The 24,060-nt window shown below is 50.1% G+C and overlaps 1 protein-coding gene across 5 annotated transcripts in view; it reads right to left on the minus strand.

The window, feature by feature from the left end:
• RALGAPA2 (Ral GTPase activating protein catalytic subunit alpha 2) overlaps positions 1–24,060 on the minus strand; it is a 93,435-nt gene that overhangs the window by 6,840 nt on the left and 62,535 nt on the right. For 3 of the 5 annotated variants that reach the window (XM_039569650.1, XM_039569648.1, XM_039569651.1), the window contains one exon: positions 4,693–4,814. The exons of 1 other annotated variant lie outside the window; for it this stretch is intronic. In XM_039569650.1, coding sequence (XP_039425584.1) covers positions 4,693–4,814 — 122 coding nt within the window. Of the gene's footprint in view, positions 1–2,270; positions 2,362–4,692; positions 4,815–24,060 lie in introns of all 5 variants that reach the window. One more of the 5 variants, XM_039569649.1, reaches the window with a different exon arrangement.

Consider the following 24,060-nt stretch of genomic DNA (forward strand, 5'->3'; position numbering starts at 1 on the left):
GTCCTGCCTCCTGTGGTAACTCTCCTGGCTCCTCTGCTCCACTCCCCTCAGCTTTTCCTCTTTGTTCACTGCCTGGACAACCTCCACAACAGCACCACAGTGTCCCATCTCACCTGCTGAGCACCACGCCCGGCAGACCTCACACATGCTCCATGCTAGCAACAATTCCCTGTGGTACAAGTAACCAGGACAGTCAGGAATTACCTAAATCCCACATATGAGAAACAAATTGTTCGCTTTCAGGCAACACTGACACACGGATCAAACCCTACCCTTGGCACACACCACATGTGCTGTGATATCGTGTGGCACAGCTACTCAGTTTCAGATGTGTATGTTTTTAATATTTCCAGGAAAATAGGCAAAACTATTATATATGCATACAGAACCTGGACACAGATCTGACAAAACACCCTACAGAGCTTAAAGGAAAAAGCTAAAAGGACAAAAACCCCAAGGTAGTAAAAAAAAACCCAGAAAAACCAAACCAAAGCAAAAGGAATCCTTGTCTCCAGTTACTGTTACAAAAAGCATCAGTCCTGTTTACAACAAGAGTTACTCTGGGTTTGGTTTTGATTCTGTCACAAATATATTTTAAAATCTACATATCCAATTCAAATAATGCTTTTGCTTTAAAGTGGGAAGGATAAAGCTCAGCACTGAACAAAAAGTGGTTTAAAATAAACCAGAGCTTGTTTGCTGTACATTCAGATATTTCCTACAAGAACTTTATGCATGTAAAAGTCCAGAGACAAAAGAAAAGCATGTGTCACCTTTGCAACAAAAAGGCTGCAAAATCTCGGTTTTATGTAAATCAGCAGGCACAGCTCCCGAGGCTTTAAAAGCAGGGAATGCTGAAAACCTCTACAGTTCCTTGACTCAAGTGTTGCTCCTGGGCAATGCCATAATATTCATTAAAGAATCCATTTATCAACAGATACCACATGTCCAAGTTTTCCAGCAGTTTTTCTGATGCTCCACTGAAAAGGATGCTTTAAAAACATTAAGCTGGAATGCAAGAATCAGAGATGCTTTCCCTGCCCATTCCACACTATCCATTAGCAACTAAAAAAGCCAAGATTTACTCTATATCCTCCCTGATAACGTTGAGCTTTGTGCTTTATTTTCCAAGTCATTAGCATGCACAAGAATGACCTCATGGTGAACAGATGCACTTGGATATGGCAGTGATTAGATCAGTCCTCTCAGCAGTCAAGTGTGCCCCGTTCCCATTAACCCCTGAGGTGCCGGCGGCAGCGCTCAGCTCCGGGGTTCCCTGGAAAGCAGGAACCTGCCCTGTCGAGCACAAACCCCTCAGACAGAATTCCTGTGGTGGGAAAGCTATGACTAGAGAGTTATTCTGGAATATCCAGCTCCTTTCACTTCCCAAGGTTAACACCATGCTTCTGGCTGCTGATCTCACACAAAAGCAGCCCCAAGCCCCAAAGAACCCCTCTGAGCCACAGAGGCAGTTGAAGTCAGGGCACTGCTCTGCCCACTTCTGCTTCACCAATTTTTTTGAAGGACACTCAAGTATTTTGTTGAATAACTGTTTCTGGTTTTGGCTGAGGGAGCGAGAACAGCAGCTTAAAGCCTGTCCACTAAAAGGAGAGAAATCTGCAGAGGGAAAGGATGAGAATAATTCAATAGTGTTGGATTATGGAGGATTTCCTGGGCTGCCTCTCAAACCCTGCCTAATTAAAATACAGCATGTAATGCACCAGTTTAACAACAAAGGGCCGTATTCCCAGCTTTTGTTCCTAATCTGCACATCCCCTAAATGAGTTCGGGGATGGCCATTCTGCCTACACGGCTGCACTTTCAACGCTGAAGATATCAGGCCTATCTATAATCCATACAGGGAGTTTAAGGCTCTGCGCCTGGAAACAGCAAAGGAGATCATCTGGACCATTTTCCTGCAGAAAATGCAGCACCTGCAAGACTGGTGACAGGGAGACTAAGCCAGAGCAGGAAAACCACATCCCACACGAGTCTGGGGGTGTACTCCCAGGGGCAGCATCAGAAAACACAAAAACATCCAGTTCCAATAATTGCATCGTAGTCAGTGATACCCCAGTAACGTGTCACTGAGAGCTGTGTTTGATTTCTCCTTACTGTGTTAACTCCTGAGAACGCCCTGCACTGTGATAAGCAGCACCCTTACTCCCTGACCCTCTCTGCTGCACACATGCATTCACAGCACCAAAACAGGATCACTCTTGAGGGGCATTATAAGAATCAGATCAGATGAGAATTAATCCTAAATTTACCTGAGCAGTTTATGCTCGGCAGGGTCAGCAGTACCAGCTGGCTTGTCCTGCCACCTGCGCCAGCTCCATGCATCCCACAGAATCATCAAGGCTGGAAGAGATCAGCAAGTTCAGTGGCCAACCCAGCACTACCATCATTGCCCCGAAATCACATCCTGACTCCTCCTGAACATTTCAGATATGGGCATCCCAGTGCCTCCCTGGGTAGCCTGTGCCAGTGCCTGATCCCTCCCTTCAGGGAAAAGTGCTTCTTTTTGTTTACTGCTCCCTGGCTCATTTTTTCTGTTTCAGAATGGAAAGATGCCCTCTGTATTCCTAAGTGGCAGACAGGTGATGCCTGCAGGTGCAGGACAGGTGGATCTGTGCATGGAGCAGGCCTGGCTGGGGAACACTGGAGCTGCCGGGGCTGCATCCAGCCTCCCTGCTGACTGCTGAGGGGCATCTCATGGAAAACACATCCCCATGGTCACAGCTGACACTGTCCCTGCTCATCACTGACTAAACAGGCAGGAGAATCAGCAGGTAATGTGAGAAGACTCTCTGAAGTGGCGATTCTGACACCAGAAGTCATGGCTGGCCTCCAGTTCACGAGCAGGAAATTAATTCTGAGGCTCAGAAGTCTGAAAATTGGGACCTGACTGAGGCAGGCTTTGCACTTGAAAGCAATTAAAATAATTAAATCATACCCGGGTACTCCTGATTTAACAGTGTTCTGAAATGCTCAGCTACTGGGAAACACTGTAACTGTGCTTGGCATACACAGCTTGTCCTTCAGAAAGTGGGGCTGCTGAGAGGTCTGCCCTGCTGAACCACATGTGATGCAACACTGTGTGCTCAGAACAACATGAAAATGAAACAGAACTATGCACAGAGCAAAACGTTTAAAATAGATCACTATATCTACATTTCTATTTGCTGATACATGGACAGATAAACGATTCAAGTGCTAACAACCAGCCCTGGGCACGCGCCGTGCTCCTATTGAAACGGGCGATTTTTTTGTCTCAGACTTTTGGCAGAGCGTATAAAAGAATTTAATGCACAGCTGTTCTACTTTTTAATGTAGGAAACATTAATCAAAGCTTTAAGTTATAAGCTCTCCTAGCGTTGTTTAGTATTCCAGTTCAGCAGAGATCAATAGATCCATCCCGTGTTCCCTGACGCCTCTCCAGGACGCAGAGGCGCGATTATGTAAATGGCCCCGGCTTCCTCCCCTCCTGCCAGCGCTTATCTCCAAAGCCTTCTGCCTGCTGCTCCTGGCCACCACTGCCCGGCCAGCACAGGCCTCTTATCTCCTCACAAAGCTCCGAGCACGCCAGGATCGGAGCCAGCAACGCTAGACAATGCTGCACGGCTGGTTTTATTCCTAAGTGATTTATTTGAGCAAATTTAATTTCTTCCTTCAGTGTTTCAGTTTAGATGGAAGATATCTGCTAACAAGTCGGGCTAAAGAGAAATAGAGCAGATGTCCTGCAACGTTTATACAGGTTGGAAATAATCTATTCAACAATCCAGAAGAGAAGCAGGGAATGATTAGAAAGTGCCAGTGTCACCCTAGGAGTGTCAACGATGGATTAAAGAATCTTTGTTAGGGAGTCCAGCACACGGTGACCAGATACTCTCTGGATGCTGAAAAAAACCACATTTTGAAGGCACTAGAAATGTGCACTTCAGAGCCAACGGCTCCCTTTCAGGAGAGGTTCACTTAAACTCAATCAAACCAGCCGGGCAGCGATTGTGCCTGCACACTAACCTAACCCTCCACAAGGCACACGAGGAATAAATTCCCGGAGTTCGGCACAATGCTGTCACCTCTCAGTGGCCGATGACTGATGAGCACTGACGTGCGCGCACACACACCCATCACAAACCCTGCAGAGGCTCCAGGCCAGGTGCTGCAGGGCAGCCTGCAATGTGCTCGCCTGCGTGGAAGGGACGCGCCCGCATCCCACACGCCGCTGCGATTCCCTAACAGCACCCCGTTCCTGCGTTTCTTGTGCATTAATCCCTGACCCTGGTAGCTCAGCAGCGTAATCCCCATTTAGCATTAGCAGCAGCTTCCCCTGCGAGGAACTATTTTTGATAAGTGAGGCCCGATTCAGGCCTCGCTTTTGAACAACATATTCCCAGCTCAGCAAGAACCCGGAGTCCTGAATGAGCCCGAGCCCATCACTGCGAGAAAGTTCATTAACCTCGCTGGAGTTGGGGGTTAACAGGATAGCTGGAGAAAGGAGCAGTGTGAATAGCTCTGATGCAAAACAAATTAAAATGAATGTCATCATTCCTTTTGATATTCATTAGTTGATTCAGGGGAAGAATAGTCTTCTTAAATTTGCAAGCATTTATCTACAAAAAACAGGTGTACATCTGCTGCTCAAGTGCTTCTTGGGGCTACAGAGAAGAACAATGTGCAGAGACTCACCAGTTCCACCGAGGGAGTAGCTGGGAGAGGGAGAGAAGACCTGAGCAGCAAAATCCTCAAACGTCATCGCTTCTTTGTGGTTCTGGATGATGGCTTCAAGGTACAGAGCTCTCTCCTCGTAGCTGCAATGCCCCGTTAAGGAAAGGTGTGTGCAGAACTCAAGGCTGTCCCATGGCATCCCCGAACACCAGCCCCCAGCCCCATATCCACACTGACTGGGCTGGAACGGGCAGGGAACCGGACCAGAACTGCCCAATGGTTCTGAACGGGAGCCAACAAGGAGGGGATACATTCAGGGCTGGAAATTCAGGGTAACACCTTTGAGCTTCCTGACTGAGAAGCTGTGACTTGGGAGCTGCCGAGCGCTGGAGCAAAGCCCCAGACCAAAATCCACTGTCACAGACAGGCTGCGGCACTACGGGAAGCTCCTGGCACACAATATTCCTGAAAAGTTACTAGATTGGAGAAAAAAAGCTACAGGACAGAGGGGTACAACTCCCCCCAGATTCATCTGATCACTGGACTTCCTAGAAGAAATTAAGCACAATAAACCCAATTCCAATAGCGTGATGGTTATATTTAGGGCAGGTGCTAGAAGGTGCAACCTTATGTATCCCAAATAAATGATGCACGGTGGACAAACCCAGCCCGCAACTTGCATGCATTATGGCCTGAATAATGCAGACAACAAAGCGAGCTAACATGGAGACTATTGCCTTTTAATTAAAACTCGGCAACCTGGAACACACAGCATTCAAATGTGTAATCAAAAACCAGTCACCAATAAAACTTACAAGCGTAACAAGCTGAAGCAACTTTCCAGCTGTCTTAATAGGACCCCTGCTTGCGGCAGCCTTTCACAGCGGAGAAAGCAAATCTTCCCCTTTTGTGTGCAGCTTCTGTCTGCTCAGAAGGTGAATCATACACTTCCAATAACAGGATAACGCCTGGGACAAATCTACAATGGGCTGGAGAGCCTCACGTATGACTTTATGAATTAGGGCTCGCAGGAGCCAGGATGACATCTCATTCTCCGTTTCCTCAGTGAAAACAAAAGTTTTCAGCGCCTCATTGTGTTTCTGTTATGGGGAAATGCACTCGAGCTCTGCAAGGCTGTTCGGTGGGAGCAAAGGCCAAGCTGAATTTAGAAATTAGGAGCAGGAGAATAACACCAGTGACAACAGAATGCAGGTGAGGGTATTTAGAATTGAAAAGCATTACTAATTAATATTGAAGTGCCATTTGTGACTTGCAGTACATTAACAAAACCACTCTGAAACACTATTAAAAAAAAAAAAAATCAGAGCAAAGCAGTGCTTAAAGCCAGGAGACGATGGTCTAGCGTCGACCTCGAAGGGAATAAGCAAAGCACGTCTTCGTTGCATGTGAGTTCCTGCAGGCGTGGTGGCAACAAAGGGAAAAGAAAGAAAGGAAGAATTTTGCTTTTAATGCTCACAGAGGACGATTGATATGTGATAAATCTTCTTATAAACTTCCCGTGGAAGCCTGAAGGAAGAAAATCAATAGGCAGCAGCATTTCAGCCTTTGCACCTGCTGACAGCGTTATTTGCTCAGTTTTCCTGCCTTGCCTGAAGCCCGGGAGAACGCATTCCTGACAGCGCCAGCGCCAGCCCGCGGCGTGCGGGGCTGCCTCCCCTTTATGGGCTGAACTCCTGATGACTCTTGTTAATGAATAGGCTGCCAAACTTCCTCGGAGAGGAGGCACACGCCTGGGCCCAATTCTAAAGGGACTGACGGATGCCATTCACTCCTCATTATGGAGATGCCGATTCCTCGGCGCTCGGCTGTTGCCAGGGCCGTGCGGAGCGCGATGCCGGGCGAGCGCCGGCCGGGCCGGCGGGGGCTGCGCGCCCGTCTGGCAGCAGCCCCTCCGACACGGAGCTGGCACGTGCTGGCGCAGCGGGAGCGGGCCCGGCCGTGACAAATTGCTGAAAGGGCTCGGCGACACCGGGGGCTGGCGACCACCTGAGCCTGCGGGCCGGCCGGCAGCGCTCGATTCAGCGCCCGGCCCCGGCCGGAGCTGCTCGTGGGCTTCCAACCAGGCGGGGCGGGGGGGGGACGAGAAAAGCCTTTTCACGCTCTGCCTGATAATGCCCTGCTGGGCTGCTGCGCTTCGGATAAATGCTGCACGGGAACACGGGGAGGAGGCGCTGCCCAGGTTTGCTCTGCACCCGGTAAAATCCTACTGATGAGCTGGAGGGTGCCGCTCGCCACACAGAAGACTGGGAAAAAGCACCAGGATAAACAGCTGGGCAGCTACAGGAGAGGCAGCTGAGGAAGAACACTCCAAGATCTGGAGAGCGCTGCAGATCCACCAGCACTTTGGAGGCACGCAAGGAAGGCTCCTGGCTCAGCACCTCTCCTGCACACTGAAGAGCCAAAAAGAGTGGGTGCAGATAGCCCCAGTGCAGCGAGGCCTAGTGCTGCACACCCCAGCTCCACTCGCCAGCCACCTCGGCTCGGCGTGCTCCCCGTGCCCTCCCAGGCTCCCTGGAGCAGCGGGAGCACAGCAGCTCCTGCCATACGGGCAGCAAGCGGGATGCCCGTGCTCGTTTGCACTCACAGCTTAATCAAGAAAGAATTAAGTGACTGCGGCAAAATGAAATTAAACTCCCTGCTATCTCAGTCTCAGTACGTATGCAGCCTGGGGAGAACAGTTGGGATTCATTAAAAAAAGAAAAAGTCAACTAAAATTTTACTGAAGTTTAGGAGTTTGAATGTGGAGGCACTGGGAACAAGCTGTAAAAAAACCCTCCGAAAAACACCTCCATCCTGTAAAAAAAGCATCACGAGCTTTCCTATTTATCGCCCTGTAGGAACGCGTCTGTCCTGAAAATCCCTGGAGCAATACTTCTGTCAGAGCTGCACTGCCTAGCCTAGGAGCCAACCACGAAATATCACTGAGTTACACACATTAGAACCTCACACTGAACCTCTCTAACCTGAACTTCTTGTCACAGCTCTCCTGCGAGCTTTGGGCAGAGCCCACCTGACACCAAGGCGCCCCCAGCATCAAGCAGAATTTAGATCAAGTGCACATAAACTACTGGTTTAAAAATGCAAGCCATGGATCAGCAATGCCCCAGCTCTGAGCAGGGCTGGGAGGGAGCCCCAAGTGCCTGGCTGGCTTTCCTAGAGCAGCCTCGGGGCTGGAGCGCTGCAGGGAACGCACAAATCCGCCGCTGCGGCAGGCCTGGCTGCAGAGGACAGGCTGTGAGCTTGAACCCTACCCCGGCGGAAAGCTGGACAGCTGGCTGCCCTGATTAACTAAGCCCCCAGTTATCTGGGGGCTTGGGGCATCCCCTGAGATCTGCAGATAAATGGAGTTATACCAGACCCTTGAAGGAGCTGATCAAAAGCTCCTCTTTTAATATGTACGACAATTTGACCCACCTCTCCACGGCTGCATTATTTTACATTTTACTTCTGCCAAGGCAAAACTCCAGAGCAAAATGTTTTAAACAGATGCAAACAGGGTTTTTTTTTCATTTCATATGAAATAATGACATTGAGAGCCACGACAAGGTGTGAATTATTGATCATGAATATATATAAAACTGCGGGAGAGCAGGAATTTAGCTCCTATTTGAATACAGCAATCAAATCTCAATATTTGAATATTATGAGCTTCTAGTAGTGTTTTGTCAGCATATCAATTATTTTAACATTTCAACCATACAATGAAGGCTGTTTGAAAAAAACCCCAACACGTAAAAATGTGAACATCAGCTATTTGCAATAAACCACAACATCTTATTGCAGCAGCAGGATGACCTGCAAAGTGAAACACACAGGACCTCCTTCCAGATGGAGGATGCAAAAGAAGACAAAAGGCAGAAGCTTTTGAAAATTCACCGGAGAGGCGGGCACCAGCCAGTGCTCGGCTCTTACCCACCAGCATCACTTCTACATTTAACCTCTGCAACACAGAGCCAGTTTCAGACACACATGTTTTTCCAGTTTAAAACATAATGACCTTGAAAACCCTTCGAAGTCCTCATAATCTGTGTTCTGCAGGTGACCTGAGCCACCCCAGGGCCAGGATCTGCCCCGTGTTTCCCTCCCTGCACACACACACACACAACACTAAACCATAACAAACTGCCCTGTTGAGAAACAAGGGAATATAGAAGATGATTACTCAAGCAGATCCTGAAAATACCAAACTTCTGCTTATTAACCTTAACTCTGTGCTGACCTCAAGCAAAACTCTTAGGGCCCCACCCCTGCTGACAGCAATGGCCAGCCCGTGCTGCCCCCCACGCTACTGTTTGAAAATGGAAACGTTTTGGCAGCATTTGTATACTCTCACCAATACACGGAAAGATCGGGGCGCTCCGCTGACACAGCGGCAAATAAAAGACAGGAGTGTCGGTGGGTTTGCGGACAGGCTGGGGAGAAGCGCCTGGCTGCTCTCCATGGCCTGGGGGTCGTGCCAACACCACAGGGCACCACTCCCAGGCCTGGCACCCGGGACACTGCCGGGGTCCACAGAGAGCCCTCGCTGCAACGCCTGTTCCTCTGGCTCCAGAGGGACCCTAATGCGCACTGCTGGCATGGCCCTGCTGCAGCTCCCATCTGCGATGTGCAGCCCACCCGGAGAAGGGCTTTTGGGGCATTGGGCCAGTGGAGATGCTGCAAGTATAGAGGTAGACAGCTCTTTCCAGCCCATCGGACATCAAGGCTGCCTACATGTCCGCATGCCAAGTCCTTCTCTACCCGGTTAGGGAGACCTGCAGAAAATCTTTGACTTTACCGTTCAGCGCAAGAAACATCTATTTCAGCTTCCTCCTGATTGTATCACAGGGCCCAAAGATGGTTCACAAAAAGGGTTTGCTCCTGACACCGTGACAGCAGTTTGGAAAACAAACAAGAACATAAATGTTTGGGACTTACCAGAGCAGAATAAAGCTGGGACCATAAAACTGAGGTTAGCAGAGATGTGTCGGCTGATGACCTTTTTGCACCTAATTTTCCTCCCCTGCTCTGAAGAGGATGGAGTTACTGTGCTTTTAAAATGAGGTGGTAGGCAGTTTTGGTGTGAAACTCAATCTGCTTGATTGGGCTTGCCATCGTTTATGGTCTAGTGACCGCCACCGCCACACGAATTTCACCGGGAACTTTCGGGGGAATTTTAGTAACGTATATCCTTCATTGAACAGGTGCAATTAAACTATACCCGTCAGCCACCGCAGACCTACGTGCTTTTTATAAACCAAAGCATCCAAGATGGAAACTCTCCAGTGACGCCTGCCTTAAACTGGTCCATGTAACACGTGGGACGCGCGTGAGCCGAGGCTGTGTGACCGATGGGGTCTGTGGGCCCCCTCTCCCCATGGCCAGCCCCCATCACAGCCATCTGTCCACACTGCAGCCGGGGGAGCCAGGGCTCCCTTGGCGGAGCAGGGCTGGCCTGTGCCAAGGCTGCTGTTCCTCCTCCTTATCCAAATGGGGCAGATGATCCTCTGCTGCCAAAACCAAGGGCTCATCCTCTCTGCAGCATAATTTTCTGCTGCTGTGCCACCAATCGCACAGACAGGCAGCCCTCTGTGCTGGGGGCGATGGCTGGAGCCCAGGACACGCTGGTGTGGAAGAGACACGGCTCTCCCTGAGACTGACAGGTACAGAGAGGTTTGCAAAGGGCTTCCTCATTTATGGAGCGTTTGCTCAGCGCCTCGGCACCGTGCCTGGAGCTCTGCCACCTCCCTCCCCGCAGCGGGGCCTGGGTCCCTGCACAGGATCACAAAAGAACCTCGGTGTCGGCTGATGGAGATGGGCCTCAGGTCCCAGAGAACCCGCGAGTGCTCTGAGTCACAGGGCACGCTGCCACGGCGCTTCCCAGCACGCGCGGTGCGATACCGCGGCTCCCTCACAGACGGTCGCCAGTAATTGCTTTAAAGGGGAAAGTGCAGCAAAACAACAACAGAAACACGTTTCACACGGTTTCAAAGCATCTCTGTGGAAATCAAGCAGTGTAACAGCAAAGTCATACTGAAGGTGCCCTGAGGCAAAAGGCTCCAGCTCACACTCGTCTGTGCGGAGCCCCGCGCTGGCGCTTGGCTCCTGACGCCGTTGGGCAGCGCGTGGCCCAAGGTGTGCTGCAAGCACCCGTCTGGCAGAAGCACTCGCCTGCCGCTCTGGGATAGCAAGAATATGTGGCACATTAGTCATGCCAAGTGCTTCAGGGGAGAATCTTGCATTTATTATGAATAAGGCAGAAAACAAGCTTTCATCTTAATTTCCGAGCACTCCTGCAGGCAGGAAGCCCCCGGGAGCAGGCACACGTACCAGTACAGACCGGCCGCTCTGGGGCGGGAGCAAAGGGACACCGGGTCACCCCCTGCTCTCACACCACTCTGTGCTCTGACAGCACTCGAGCGCATCCCTACCCAAAGCTCTGTACTTCTACCGCAGAGTCCCTGCAATCCTCTCCTCCCAGGTAGTCCTGCTTGTACACAAACCTGCTCTGTGGAAAAAAGAGCTAGGCCTGCGCCTCATCCCCTTTATTGACTTTGTTCCCATTAAGCATGTTCCTCATGTGCTAGAGGCGACAAACCACACACAGCTGTGCCTAGAACACGGCACTGTACGTTTTGCATGGTGCAAACAGCCCTCTGCCCATCCAAGGTCCAATCAGCCACTGCACTCCGTGCTTATCACTGTACTGATACGGCTCAGATGAAAATATTTCAGTTACAATGATGACATAATGGCCTGTTACCAGTTCAGAGGCGCAGGAGCCCTGACAGGTAGCTCACTCCACAGGGCACACTAAGATCTAACCACCGAGAAGCTGCTTGTGAAAGAGTTCTGTATCGTAACTCCCAGGGCACAAGGTTTTGGCCAGCAAATTAGTGGGGCATGATTCCCCCCAAATATACTTTCTCTAGAAGTAGCCGTACAGTTCCCTGATGAATCTGAGAGATACAGGGACAGGAGTTGCCCAGGTCTAATTGAAAGCCACCTTCCCAGTGCCCCAGAGCAAAGATGTTGAGCTCCTCTCTCCTGAGGGCACTGGGATCACAGGGAGCCACTCTATTGGGATCCGCACTGTGAAATTCCAGGTGGAACTCACAGGGATCCAGCCAAACTCCAGATCCCAAGGTGGTGGGGCCAGGACAGCCAGGCAGTGAGATTCTCCCACCAGAAATGAAGAGCTGCTAGCAGGGGGATGCTGGGCCGGCAACACCTTCCTGTCCTGTACTCAGACGTGTAGGAAAAGTGCAGACTTGCCCGCAAGGTTTGTGAGATTATTTTATGAATTTTATCAGTTGATGACAAAATGCTGTTGGTATTCACTTGTATCTTAAAATTTTGTAATTTAAAAAAAAAAAAAAAAAAGCCCCAAAGAGGAAAAGACAGAGGGTTATACAGAGGGTTATAAAGGTTTTTGAACTGGTGGTGTCATGCTTTGGTCATTGCACATACACAAACACACAGACTTGCAGTGTCTCCAGCTTAACAGCCATGTACATTTAACATTCCTACACTTACTGCCATCCCTCCCACTCCCCAAACACAAGGATGTTCTCCTAAAGCCAAAGATCTCACCAACAGAGTTGACATGCCACACGAGATCTGCTCCACAGTGCACCTGGAGAAAAGGAACAGGTCAAGGTCCATCACAGCAGTATCCAGGCGAAGGTACAGCTGGGAGTCTCCTGGGATAATGCCATACCCCAAACCATTCAGAACGTGAAGGTTCCAGCCTCTGCAGTTCCCAGCTTTGAAACTAAACAGCCAGAGGCAGGGGAAGGAGAGATAAAGCCAGACTCATAACTCAGCATTCGCTGCAGAACAGCAGAGCAGGGCGATGACAATGTCGCCTACACAATCTGTGCTGAACAGGGCAAAGTCCCACTTGGCTGCACATTCGCACCCAGAACTTCTGGGGCAGCTGCAGCCTCACAATCAGCTGAGATTACAGTCACAGCTTGTCTTAGAGGAAGCAGCAAAAAGCCCTGTAAGCCTGTGGGAGGCAACAAATGCCTTCCTCCATTGCTTATGGAATGTCATACTCGTGTGTTGCTCGCACAAAGAGATTTGATTTTTTGATGTTTGACAGTGATGCTTCCAGGTCTTCAAAATTAAATGTTTTCCAAATGTCAGTCCCTGGGAAGCTTAATTGCTGTGAAAATACAATTTTTACAAATTTTACAATCTGTGGAGCAGTTGCGTTTACAAGTTTTCTGGGGGGTTTTTTTGTTTGTTTGTTTTTATGAGAACGTGCCATAAAATTGTTAACATATATGGCTAGAAAAATATAAATTGTGCTGCCATTATGGGGTGTGATTCCCATCCCCTGGAATGACTTGCAGTGACACTGAGGTGGGTTTTATGTGCCCAGCCTCACTGAGCTGCTGCTGAGCAACACACAGACAGAGGGATTCCTGGAATTACATGGAGTACAAACGCATACGCCAAATGAATTTGTTCCTAAAAGCAGCTCAATTCATTTAGGTCTAACTGAATCACAGCCAGTGGAACAGCATCTCGGAAAGGGGCACCTCTGTGCCTTGGATATAACCGATGGGCTGTCAAACCGTCACGCGTTAAGGAACGAGTCTTTTCAATTTGTAAATACATTTTCTCACCTACTAAATGTTACCAAACCCTGTCAGTTTGATAAGAGTATGATGATCCAGCAGCTACAAGCAGAACAAAATATAATTACACCAAAATAATTTTGCCCCTTCTAGTTTATTACAGATCTTTTCATTACTTCTGGGTCTAACACTAAATGGCTCAGTTTCAGGTCTATTATAGTTGGTAATTTACATTTATTACAATCAGGGACAGGTAACTGGGGCTTATTATCACATCCATTATGAGTGACACCATTTGCAAGATGCTTAACACAAAACAGACTTGTTGCTGCGGTGAGACAAGCGGGGAAATTGCTCGATGTTAGAGGGCAGGAAGGAAGAACGAATTAGCGAAAGCCCAGCAAGAAACCAGCGGGGATGTCCCGACTTTAAATTAAAACCAGTGTAAGGGGGACGGAGGTTTAAAATTATCACCCGCCGTACCTGTGGCTATTGCAGAGCGGGGACTGAGCACGGGCTGCCCTGGGCACGGGGCTCTGGGTGGCAGACGCGGACAAACAGCTCCCAGGCCTGACCGAGTGCCAGAGGCCGCAGGGACTCGGGGAGCTCCACGTCTCAGTGTCCCTTTCCATGCTGTACCTGTGCCCCTGAGCGGGTCCCCTCTGGCCACCCCGGCCCCACTGACCATCGTCCGGCACCACACGGCAACGCCTGGTGCTGCCTCTGGCCGGGCCCTGCGGCAGCTGAGGCCGGAGCTCCCTGCCAGGTGGCTGCTTTTCAGTTACACTGGCTGGCATTGTAGGGTTAACAAGGAGCACGGGGAAATCTTTTATTCGTGTAACACAGAATGCCTTTCGTTGCTCTTTGAATAATGTTGCTTAAAATCCATTAAATGAACATACTCCTTCAACAGACAGCCTGCAACAGGTAGAGCAGCGCGCACCCACCACCGGGCACCTCGGTAAAACCGCATCCCCAAAAGCAGGTGATTAAGTCCGCGTTCAAAATAACTTTCTTTTCCCCCCTGAAAGTGACCTCCCAGTAGGGGAACTGGATTCCACTTCCACAGCACAGCTCAGCTCAGCCAGCGTGTATGCCAGTGTGATGGCTCCCCATTTCCCCAGAGGAGTAAATTAAAATTCCGGTGCATGTTTATGAAATCTGCTTTTTTTAACTTATGAGGTGGGGCATGTGAGTGGAGAGGGAGCAAAACTGAAAATGTAAGTGACTCCTTCACAAAAAGGCGAGTCAATGCATTGGTTTCAGTGTTGTTAAGTTCTAAATGTCCTGCTGTTTCTGAAAAAATTTCCCGTAAGTTTCAAGTAACTCAGGGTAGCCATGAAGTCTTATCATTACAAATAATTACGGGGCAAGTTCCTGAGTGAGCTGTACAATACACTATTAAACAACCAAGTTCTAAACCCAAGCACAAGAGAAATGATGGCAGGAGTGGAGAGAGAGCAGTAGGGAGGGCTGCTTGGCTGGCTGCACGCCGGAGCTGACAGCCTGCTTTAGCACCCAGGACTGACCAGGTTCAAACCAGCTTTGAAAAGGAGGAAATGAGGTCAGAAACCAGGCTGTTGTATACAGGTATTAACACACAGGGGAATGGAAGTGCTGAACCCCAGAACAGTGCAAAAGAAAAACTCCTACCTATAGGAATAAATACGATAGAAACAACGAGTGACAAACCACTTTTGGTGGTCCCAGAGAACAGCTGAGGTGCTGCTGGAGCCCGTCCCAGTTCGGGGCATTCTGTGTATTTGGATTAAAAGCCACCGAAGAGCAGTGCAGGAGCAGAGCAGGCTGGGGCCAGGCCGGCCAAGCTGCACGTCACCAGGGGGGAGGTGCAATGACCCCTGCCCATGTGAGACCCCCCAGGTGCTCACAAGGGTGGGCTCACACCAGTACACCAACCAGGAAAGAGCATCAGTGAGCGAGTGAGCCGTGCAAGCACCGGGGCCGTGCACTCCTGCATCCCCGAGGTGTCTGGGTTATGGAGCACCCACTTCCACCGCGATGAGATTACGGCCAGCTCACAGAGCGGCAGCACTTTGTTAAAATGGACAATTAATCTGATTTGAGATGGCAAACGAGCGAGCCAGCGCTGCTGCAGAGACAGCTGTGATGGGAGGGGGGAATCCTGCAGGAGAGTCACCGGTCCCTGCGAGCTGGCGCAGACGGGAGAGGTGGATGGCAACTGGTGACAAGTGTGCTGCTCCGATCGTTTCTCCACGGCTACCAAAAACCTGCCCCGGAGCCCCCGGTGACAGTCCCGCGCCACTCTGCTCTGCACAGCCCCTTCCATCTGCTTCCTGCCAGGCCCTCCTGACACATCTCATTCTGCAGCCAGCGCAGAGATGCTCCTTTGTGACGGCGACCGCAAATCACCGCGCGGGCCAACCCTTCCCCGGCACGTGCCTCCGAGCACCGTCTGCAGCTCCACGGATCACAGAAAGGACCCTAATGAGGCGAGCGTGCCCAGCAGCTCAGTCCCTGGTGCCCAGGGGACGCCGTGCCCAGGTGGCACAGCCTCCCCACAGAGCCAGCCTGAGCACAAACTCGGGAAGCTTCTGCTGAAGTCACGTCAGCTCCTCAGTGTTCTCGCTGCTGCTTCCAGCCAGTGCCCTTTAACCTATGCTTCTAAAGTTCTTTACATCCCTAACTGCTGAGTCACATCAGGTATGAAAGGAGATCGTGAGGATCCCAAACAGAAAGGCAGGAATTTTTAATGAAGCATCGAAGCTGGTGGAGGCAGAGAAGGAGAACATGCAGGGATAGCGACCCAGGGAAGAAGCTACACGGCAGGGACCCTGTGTGCTGTCGGGCTGCTGTCAGGTTTTCCTGTGTTCGGGTTTTCTTCCAATTTTGTTTAACTTACTGTCTCAAAAATCAACCCCCGAATTTCACCCAGTTTGAAAAGGAAGGCTTTTATCCTTCAATTACCAACTAATCCATCTTCTGCAGAACACAACCGGCACTGCACTCGCTCCTGCCCACTTACACACTGTCTCTTCCCATACTTACACTCTGAGGAGCTCAGGAAACCATTTCTTCCCAGTCAATTACAAAAGGAGAATTGGTGTCTTTTGGCATAAGAACGAGCAGCTGTAAACAGCCTTTTTCCACGCACCTTTGTCACTACGACCACCGTGTCACCACCCACATCAGGCCCCTGCTACCTGAGCAGCCTGCAAAATTTTATCCATTAGCTGGGAAATGCCCGCTGCAACCCAAGACGAGCCCATCCAAATAATTTCACTTGCCAATTAACTTTGGAAATACATGACAGCCTTGTCTTTGGGTGTGATTTCAGAGCCTAGAGCGCCTCTTGCACTGCCAAGCTTTCCAGTTTGGGCCTGCGGCGTGTGACTCGGTGTAACTGCAGGAACACTGGCACGCAGAAGTGGGATATTGGATGTTCAATATTTGGCTTTTTTGGCAACATCTCTTCTCACTCCCTGCCCTGGAGTTTATCTGTGCAGGCACACTGCTATATCTGATCCCCTGGACAATGCCAGCAATACCGCTGCACATGCTGCTACCTTGCGCAAGGTTGGGCTCCCGGTTTGAATCTGCCTCTCCAAAGCAGACACTGCTCCAGAGCCTGAAACAATGCCCAGCACTTCGCCATGAAAAGAGAGAAAGTGAACATTAGCACATCAAAGGCCCCTTTCTGAAAGAAGAAAAATTGCACGATGCACACTTTAATCTTTCTGACAATCTATGCATGGCCTGAGCTGAATTCTGTTTTTCACACAAATGGGAATGCTCGATACGAGCACATCTGTACCAACAGCAACAAGAACAGAGAAACGTGAGCTAGCACAGACTTTGAACTTTTAAAATATGGATTAACACGCAACAATATTTAACAGCTGATAGAACAACATCCCCCTTATCTCTCTTAATAAACCCAAATTACATCAAATATTTTACAGGCAACATGCAGAAAGGCTGCTAAAAATATTTTAATCTAAAAATAAAAAGGTTGGTATTAAACAAAATACAGGCAGTATTAAAATCTTAGTGTAAATGCCGATTGTATAAAATCAGTTACCTGTCAGAGAACAGCCTTAAGAGTAATTCCCTCAACTAACGCTTCCATTTAGCTAACTAAGGGTGGAATGGGACCCCTGCTTACAGATTTAAAATACTGCTAGAACACGTGTACAGCATCTAAACTCGTTCTGCTGCATTCAGGCAGAGACTTCTGCCTGTAGATCTCCTCGCACTGGGAGGACTCACATCCATCAGCCCCGAGAAGCAAACACTGGGACATCTCTGCACATCCAGAAAACCGGAGCACGGGCAACGGCACGATCCCAGCAGAGAGGGGCAAGAGGTGCCTCCTTCTCATTCCTTCACCAGGATGCCCTGTGTGCTGCTCAAGCCTCACTGAGATTGTCTGCACATTTTTTTCAGCTGACAACAAGTTAAACAGAGTCCAAATGCTTGTGGAGAGGAGGAGAGGGACTGCCCAGGAGCAACATCCCAGCTTTCTTCATGTAAAAGAACTGCACCCCCTAAATACCAGCTGTAATGGAGTGGTATATTGACAAGCATGCCTTAGCAAATGCACATGCTGAGTGGATTTGTTCCCAACTCAGTTTCGGCCAGCGAGACAACATCTTGGAAGAGCTTCACCAGGAACCCAACCTCGGACCTGCAGAACATCAGCAACAGAGAAGAGGCAGCACCGTGGCTGAGCCTCACACATGCCTGACACTGCACACAAACCACCAGCACGTTCCCAGACAAAACACCTGCACTTCCCAAAAAGCTTGAGAAAAATCCCACTTTTCTTGCAGATCTGCCAGCAAGTTAAAACGCTTCAGTCCCAAAAAGGAGCGGGGGAGCACACACGGATTTGCCGAATGGACTGTTTGAAGCGGGGGATCAGTGGCGAGACGACGAGCTGGCATGCAGAAATACTGGGCAAGGAATTAAAAGTGGCTGTTTTGGAAACCTCTCCACAGAGGAGCCTGCCTGTGCCTTGGACACCCACCGTGCCACAGACCAGCACGCTGAAGCACCACAAAACCAGGGGCTCTCTGCACTCGTTCACAAAAACCATCTGCAATTTACAGCGTTTGCGTTGCTAAACGTGGCCCCAGGCCCAAGACCTTTATTTCCCTTCATATTTTGGTTCTCCAGGATACAGCCTTGCTCAAAGCACCGGCTAAAATGCATACTGGGGGAGGAAAGAATGGCTGGACTGGACAGATGGTCGGCCTTTGGATGCTGAAAGGGATTTTGAAAGAGTTGAGTAGTATGACTTAATTCTTGTCCTGAATATTGAAGGTAAACACAGATCAATCCAAGTGAGGCAGGGCACAGCTACAGCCCTACACCACCGTGCTGTGTGTAAAAACCAGCACCAGATCACGAATGCCACAATGAAAAAATCCCCAACATTTTCTTTAAACTCCTGCCACTGGATATACTGCCTCTCAGTATTTGTTTGCTCAGCAAACAGAAATTGAACGCATTTTTAAAAATGCAATGATTTACTTGCCATACACAAATCACTGACTCAGCACGTTACTGCACAGTCAGAATGCACAGAGCTGAAGCAGAGAAACCCCTCGGTACTCAGGAGCTTGGGTCCTGCTGTTTTCTCCCAGTTCTGGACCACAACAGTCTCTCTGACAACTCCAGCAGCGATGGTGGATTCTGCTCCATCCTAAAAATCTCCTTGTAGTGAATGCTACATAAAACCAGCAACGCTGTCTCAGGCCTGATGCTCAAAATGTAGCAAAAGGAGGAAATACGAGGGCAGGAAAACGTGAGCCCCAGGTATCATGTTTCTAACGTTCTTCCAGCAAGTACCAACAAGAAAAATGAAACATTTGCTTTACTGATCTCTGTGTATTGTCCTTAGCAATACGAGGGAAGATTCAAACCCGATGTTTTGGGCAGCAAAGAACACGGGAGCCCATGTGAGGCGTTTGTTTGCAAACCCCAGTTTCACAGATACTGTAACTGATGCACGAAGTGGGAACAGAAAGTAAAATCTCTCCACTTTGCTTTCCGAGATCCCGGGACTTTGTGTGTTGACTTTTGGGATTCCAAACTGCACGTTGCTGTGGCATTTAAAACAAACGGAAACGCTGGCATGCAAATCCTATTCAGCAACTTGAGAATACTGAGGGCTTTTACAAGGCAAAGAACACGTTAAAAGTTCATTAATTAACCAGTGCTTGGGAACAGATGGAATGGCTATCTGGGCTCTAATTACTGTAAGTTGGGACAGAGGTTCACAGACCTTAATGAGGTTCAATAAAATGAATGATTACACATCAATCACAATTAGAGAAACCTGTAAGATGAGCTGAATTATCATGGCAACAAGTCATAAAACATGGGAGCACAAAACCCAACAGGCTCTGCGAAAGCCCAGGAAGAAAGGGTTTCTGAATTCAAACAGTTCCCCTGGACTGAAACAATCCCTCTCTCCTGCCAGGCTCAGGGAGTTAACGATGAGGGCTGTGCTGTCCCCCCTGGCAGCCTGGGGCAAGGGACTACTCACACTGGCACGTGTGGGTGGGCGGGACTGCTATTCCTACAACTCCAAACCTTCAAATAGCATGGAGTTTTATTTAAGGACAGACAAATAATCCCAGCCACTTCCACTTCTTACCAGCCTGTGGGAAACGGTGTTTTCAGAGCCTCAAATTTCCCAGCTGCGAGAGAGGCTGGCGATGGGGAGAGGAAGGTGGTGGGGTGGACACAGAAATTCAACGTGCAGAGCCCTGTTCGCTTATGATCTGGGGCGTGTCTGAGCCTCAGCTTCAGGGCTTGTCCTCCAAAGTGCTCTGTGCTTCTGCCATCCTGCCTGCACTGCCACATTGCCTGAAGGGTGCCAGTCTGGCAAGCGCAGCCCTCACGAGCCCCCTTTCAGTAACCAGGAAGCCAGTCAGGGTCACAGGGACGGCAAAGTTCAGGAGAGAGCTTCCAGGAACACAGAAAAGCAAAGGGCCTGGCAGCTTGAGCTCTCTCCCTAAGTTGTAATGGATTCAGTGTCACGGCACAGTTTTGGTGTCAAGGCTTTGCAGCACTGAGATACGGAGCTAACCCCAAGTTTGTTACACAGGTAACACGGAGATCTGCAGTGGAATAACTGCTCCCTGAACGACACTGCCCTGCCTGGCTGGAAGGCGGGCAGGGGGAAGGCCTGTTGTACCTCAGGAAGCCACAAACTGTAGGCCAGCAAGGTGTCAGATAATCCACACTGTCGCACGGGTGAAAACGAGCCAGGCAGATGATCCTAAAGAGGCGCCACAAGTTCAGCTGTTCAGCACAAGTTAGTTACAGGTTCTCAAAAAAACTGGCCCAGGCCAATTCAGAGAAGTATTAAACCCCAGAAAATTACCTGAGATTTTGTTTAACAGAAACTACCGTACAGGCACTACATTGTTACTAAACATTAAGTTTAAGAAATCATCAAAAGCCATCTGCTCCTGTTTATACACCAGAGCCCCGACAGTTAATCGTACTGGGAAATACACGCGGAATTGTGACGCTGAGGAAAGAAAAACCACAAATTCAATCTGCCAGCCAGAAAACCTGCTACAAAAAGTAGCTTTCTCCTATTCCTCTCACTTACTGTCACCGTGTTCATGGCCCCAGTAACAGGCTGGCTTTCAAAGTTTTTCGAGTGCGGGTGGAGGGGAAGCCTCTCCTCTCTAAAGGTTGGTGTAGGGATTACGGTGCTGCTCACCAGAGTTACCTTTTATACAAGAGGCACAAAATTTCTGCGCCTCTCTCCTTTTGGTGCCAGCTGCACGGAGCACATCAGGCTGGAGGGAAGTCAGATCTGTCTCGCCTCCTCAAAGTGTGGCCAGCACTCAACTCAGCCATTCATTTTCAATACCAGAGAAACAAAGTCATAAACAAAGTCCAAAGCTAAGCCTAAAAGCATTTTTCCTGTTTAGAAAGTTATTCCTTAACTTTTGATTAAGCAATTTCAGCATGTGTGCCTTGTGGAAACCGCACGCTGAAGTCAGGGTTTCTTCAGAAGAGAAAAAGAGAAATTTGAGAAACGATGTGAACCTGTACTGGCGATGGCATGTTTGTGTTAGCACCAGTGCCTGGAGGGCTGGGGAAGTACACATGGAAATGCCCGCCCGCGGATCTCCTCTCCCGCAGCCTTTGTGCCTTCCCACCGCCGTTTCTGGGACAAGGGAGCAGCCCTGCTGGATGGGAGCTGCCTCTCCGAGGCCAGCACCTGGCCTTGGGCCCTGGCGAGGTCACGGTGCATCCCCACCGGACCCACCGCAGGCCGCTGTGGAGTCACCAGGCTCACGGGAGCCCTCGAGCCGTCCCCTCGGAAAAGATTTTTCCAACGCCGGGACGTCTTAAATCCCTCCCGGCAGGAGCCTTCACCTGCTGCAGCACCGCCCGCGGGGGAGCCCGTAACAAGTGGCTCCCGGGGAGCTCGAGCGCGGCCACCTCGGTGCTCGGGCTCCGGTCCCTTTGTTCCTTTGTTGCGCCGGAGGGAGCGGGAGCGGCGCTTCCCGCGGCGCCGCCGCTCCTGCCCCGCTCGTCCCTCGCGAGCGCTTTTTGTCTGGGAGCAGCGCTGCGCCAGCCCCGCTCTCCGCTCCCTCCGAGCGAGCCTTTCCGTGACCTAGATAACGCCACAGAAAGCAAGCGCCATGGGCTTCGGTTCTCCCCGAGTTCCGCGGCTTAATTTGATGATTGCGCTGCAAGAACCGAGACGCATCCTTTTAATCTAAATGACTCGGGGTAATTTAACTTGATTTTATTAAAACGTCGGAACGCTCGCTGCGCGTTCCGCACAAAGGAATTAGAGGGGAAGGTTAAGAATCAGCATCAGGGATACCAGCAGCTCCCTCTAGTTGGAAAGTGCATTATTATTGTCCCTGAAGAGCCAGTAAACAGCAAAGATCCCCAAATGTTACAAGCTGCTTACATCAAGCGGCTTGGGAACTCGCGCTGGAATACGTAATCCTTGTAGATCCACTGGCTATACAAGACTTGGATTCCCTCCTCCCGAATGAAAACAACTTTTTATTATCTATGGTGGTGACTTCTGATTTTTTTTTTTTTTTAAACGCGTTAACTATCCAAAAATTTTAAAATCCCAGCATTTGACAACGAACCCACTTTGGAACAAAAAACAAAACAAAACAAAACAAACCTGCCGCACGTTAGAGCGGCGATTTGCAAACCGGCTTTCACCGAAATTTAAAATAAGCGTTGGAGCGTGCATATGCTTTAAATAAATATAGGGTTTCAGATATTGATCCAGAAGCCACCTCCTTACATTTCCATGGCTTTGAAACTAAAGAAGAGGCTTTTTAGCCTGAGGGGTTAAAAGTGTGGGTGTGGAAGTGGGCTTTTGTTGGAAAAATTAGCAATGCTATGAGTCATTGTGCATTAGCGGCAGAATAGTTTTGCATCTTGTATGAATCCAGACACCATATGCCATGCGGGGCCGGCCGGCGCTGCGGTGCCACGTGGGCATCCCCAGCGGAAAGGCTGTCGGAGCGCGGCGGCGGCCGCGGCAGCGCGGCCAGCCCGGCCCGCCGGACATTGTCGGGAGCAGCAGGAACAGCTGGTAAGCCAGCAGAGCCCCGCTCGCCCGGCCGGCATGCTAATGAGGCGGCCGGGCCGCACAAAGCCCCGCGCCCAGGGGAGCGACCCCGGGGCCCGGGGAGCCGTGCGAGGGCTCGGCCCGCGCCCCCGGCACCGCCGGTGCGTCCCCGCCGGGGCGGCCGCGGCGCTGCTCCGCCAGCCCCGCTCTGCCGGCGCCCCCGATTCGCAGCCCGGCCACAGAAACCGCACTGGCCTTGCTCATCACCGACCTGCTTGTGACAAAACCCGAACAAAAACAACCCCAGCCAGTCCCGAGTGCGAGCAGGAATTCAGAGTAAAGTTTCCGAAAGACACAACGGAGATTCAGCTACGCAAATCCCTTCAAAGTTAACAGGGGGAAACAGCAAAATCATCCAAAATTACTTTGAAAAGACACAGAATGTGAACCCCCTGCAAACCACCAAGAACCACCACAAGATGGGATGAAGTACTTTGTTAGTAACCCGAATGTACCAATTCTGCTTCTGTCCAAGAACCGAAGAATGAGCGAGCGCCTCTCACGAAACACAAGTTGGGAGGCTCTTTGTCTAACCCAGAAGAAAACCTGAAGCACCGCGGGGACAGGTGTTTGCACCTCTGCGTACCTCGCACCTTCCCGTGAAAGGAACGTTTACTGCTCATAAACAAAGCCCCGTACCGCATTGTGTGCCCCTGAAAGCTGCCCGGGAGGCGTCCTCCCGTCCTGGGCTCCCGGGAAGCACCTTGGCAGGGTGGGATCACACCCTCCGAACTACGCTATTTCCAGCGGGATCATAACTTCCCCGTTTTTGGCAGGGGTTAAAGAGGCGTGGCTGTGTGGTTTAGGACCCTTGTTTGCAACTAGTACACACCTATTAGTACACACGTCACTTAGAAATCCACAGCCGAGTTTGTTTTGTTGGGTTTTTTATCCTGACCCGTTATCCCACAGTGAGCTCACTTTTCATTTAAAAACCCATTACATTCTTGATGTCACTTAAGTCCAGGTTTGTTTTTGGAACTGTCCATTATATCAGCCAGCGAAGAAGAGCCTCTACAACGGCTGGGGTTTATTCAGTGCTACTGAAGAGCGCAGATGCTGCCCAGAGATCAGCAGGTTAAAACTCTCGTGTCAGAATCGGCCTGTGGCTTTCTCAACAGCCCTCAGTGAACTTTGCAGCTCCCAGCCACGGGAGAGGATAGCAGTGCCTCACGTTATAGC

The sequence above is a fragment of the Corvus cornix genome, chromosome 3 (genome assembly GCF_000738735.6).
Source record: "Corvus cornix cornix isolate S_Up_H32 chromosome 3, ASM73873v5, whole genome shotgun sequence".
In the NCBI taxonomy this organism is placed as follows: Eukaryota; Metazoa; Chordata; class Aves; order Passeriformes; family Corvidae; genus Corvus; species Corvus cornix.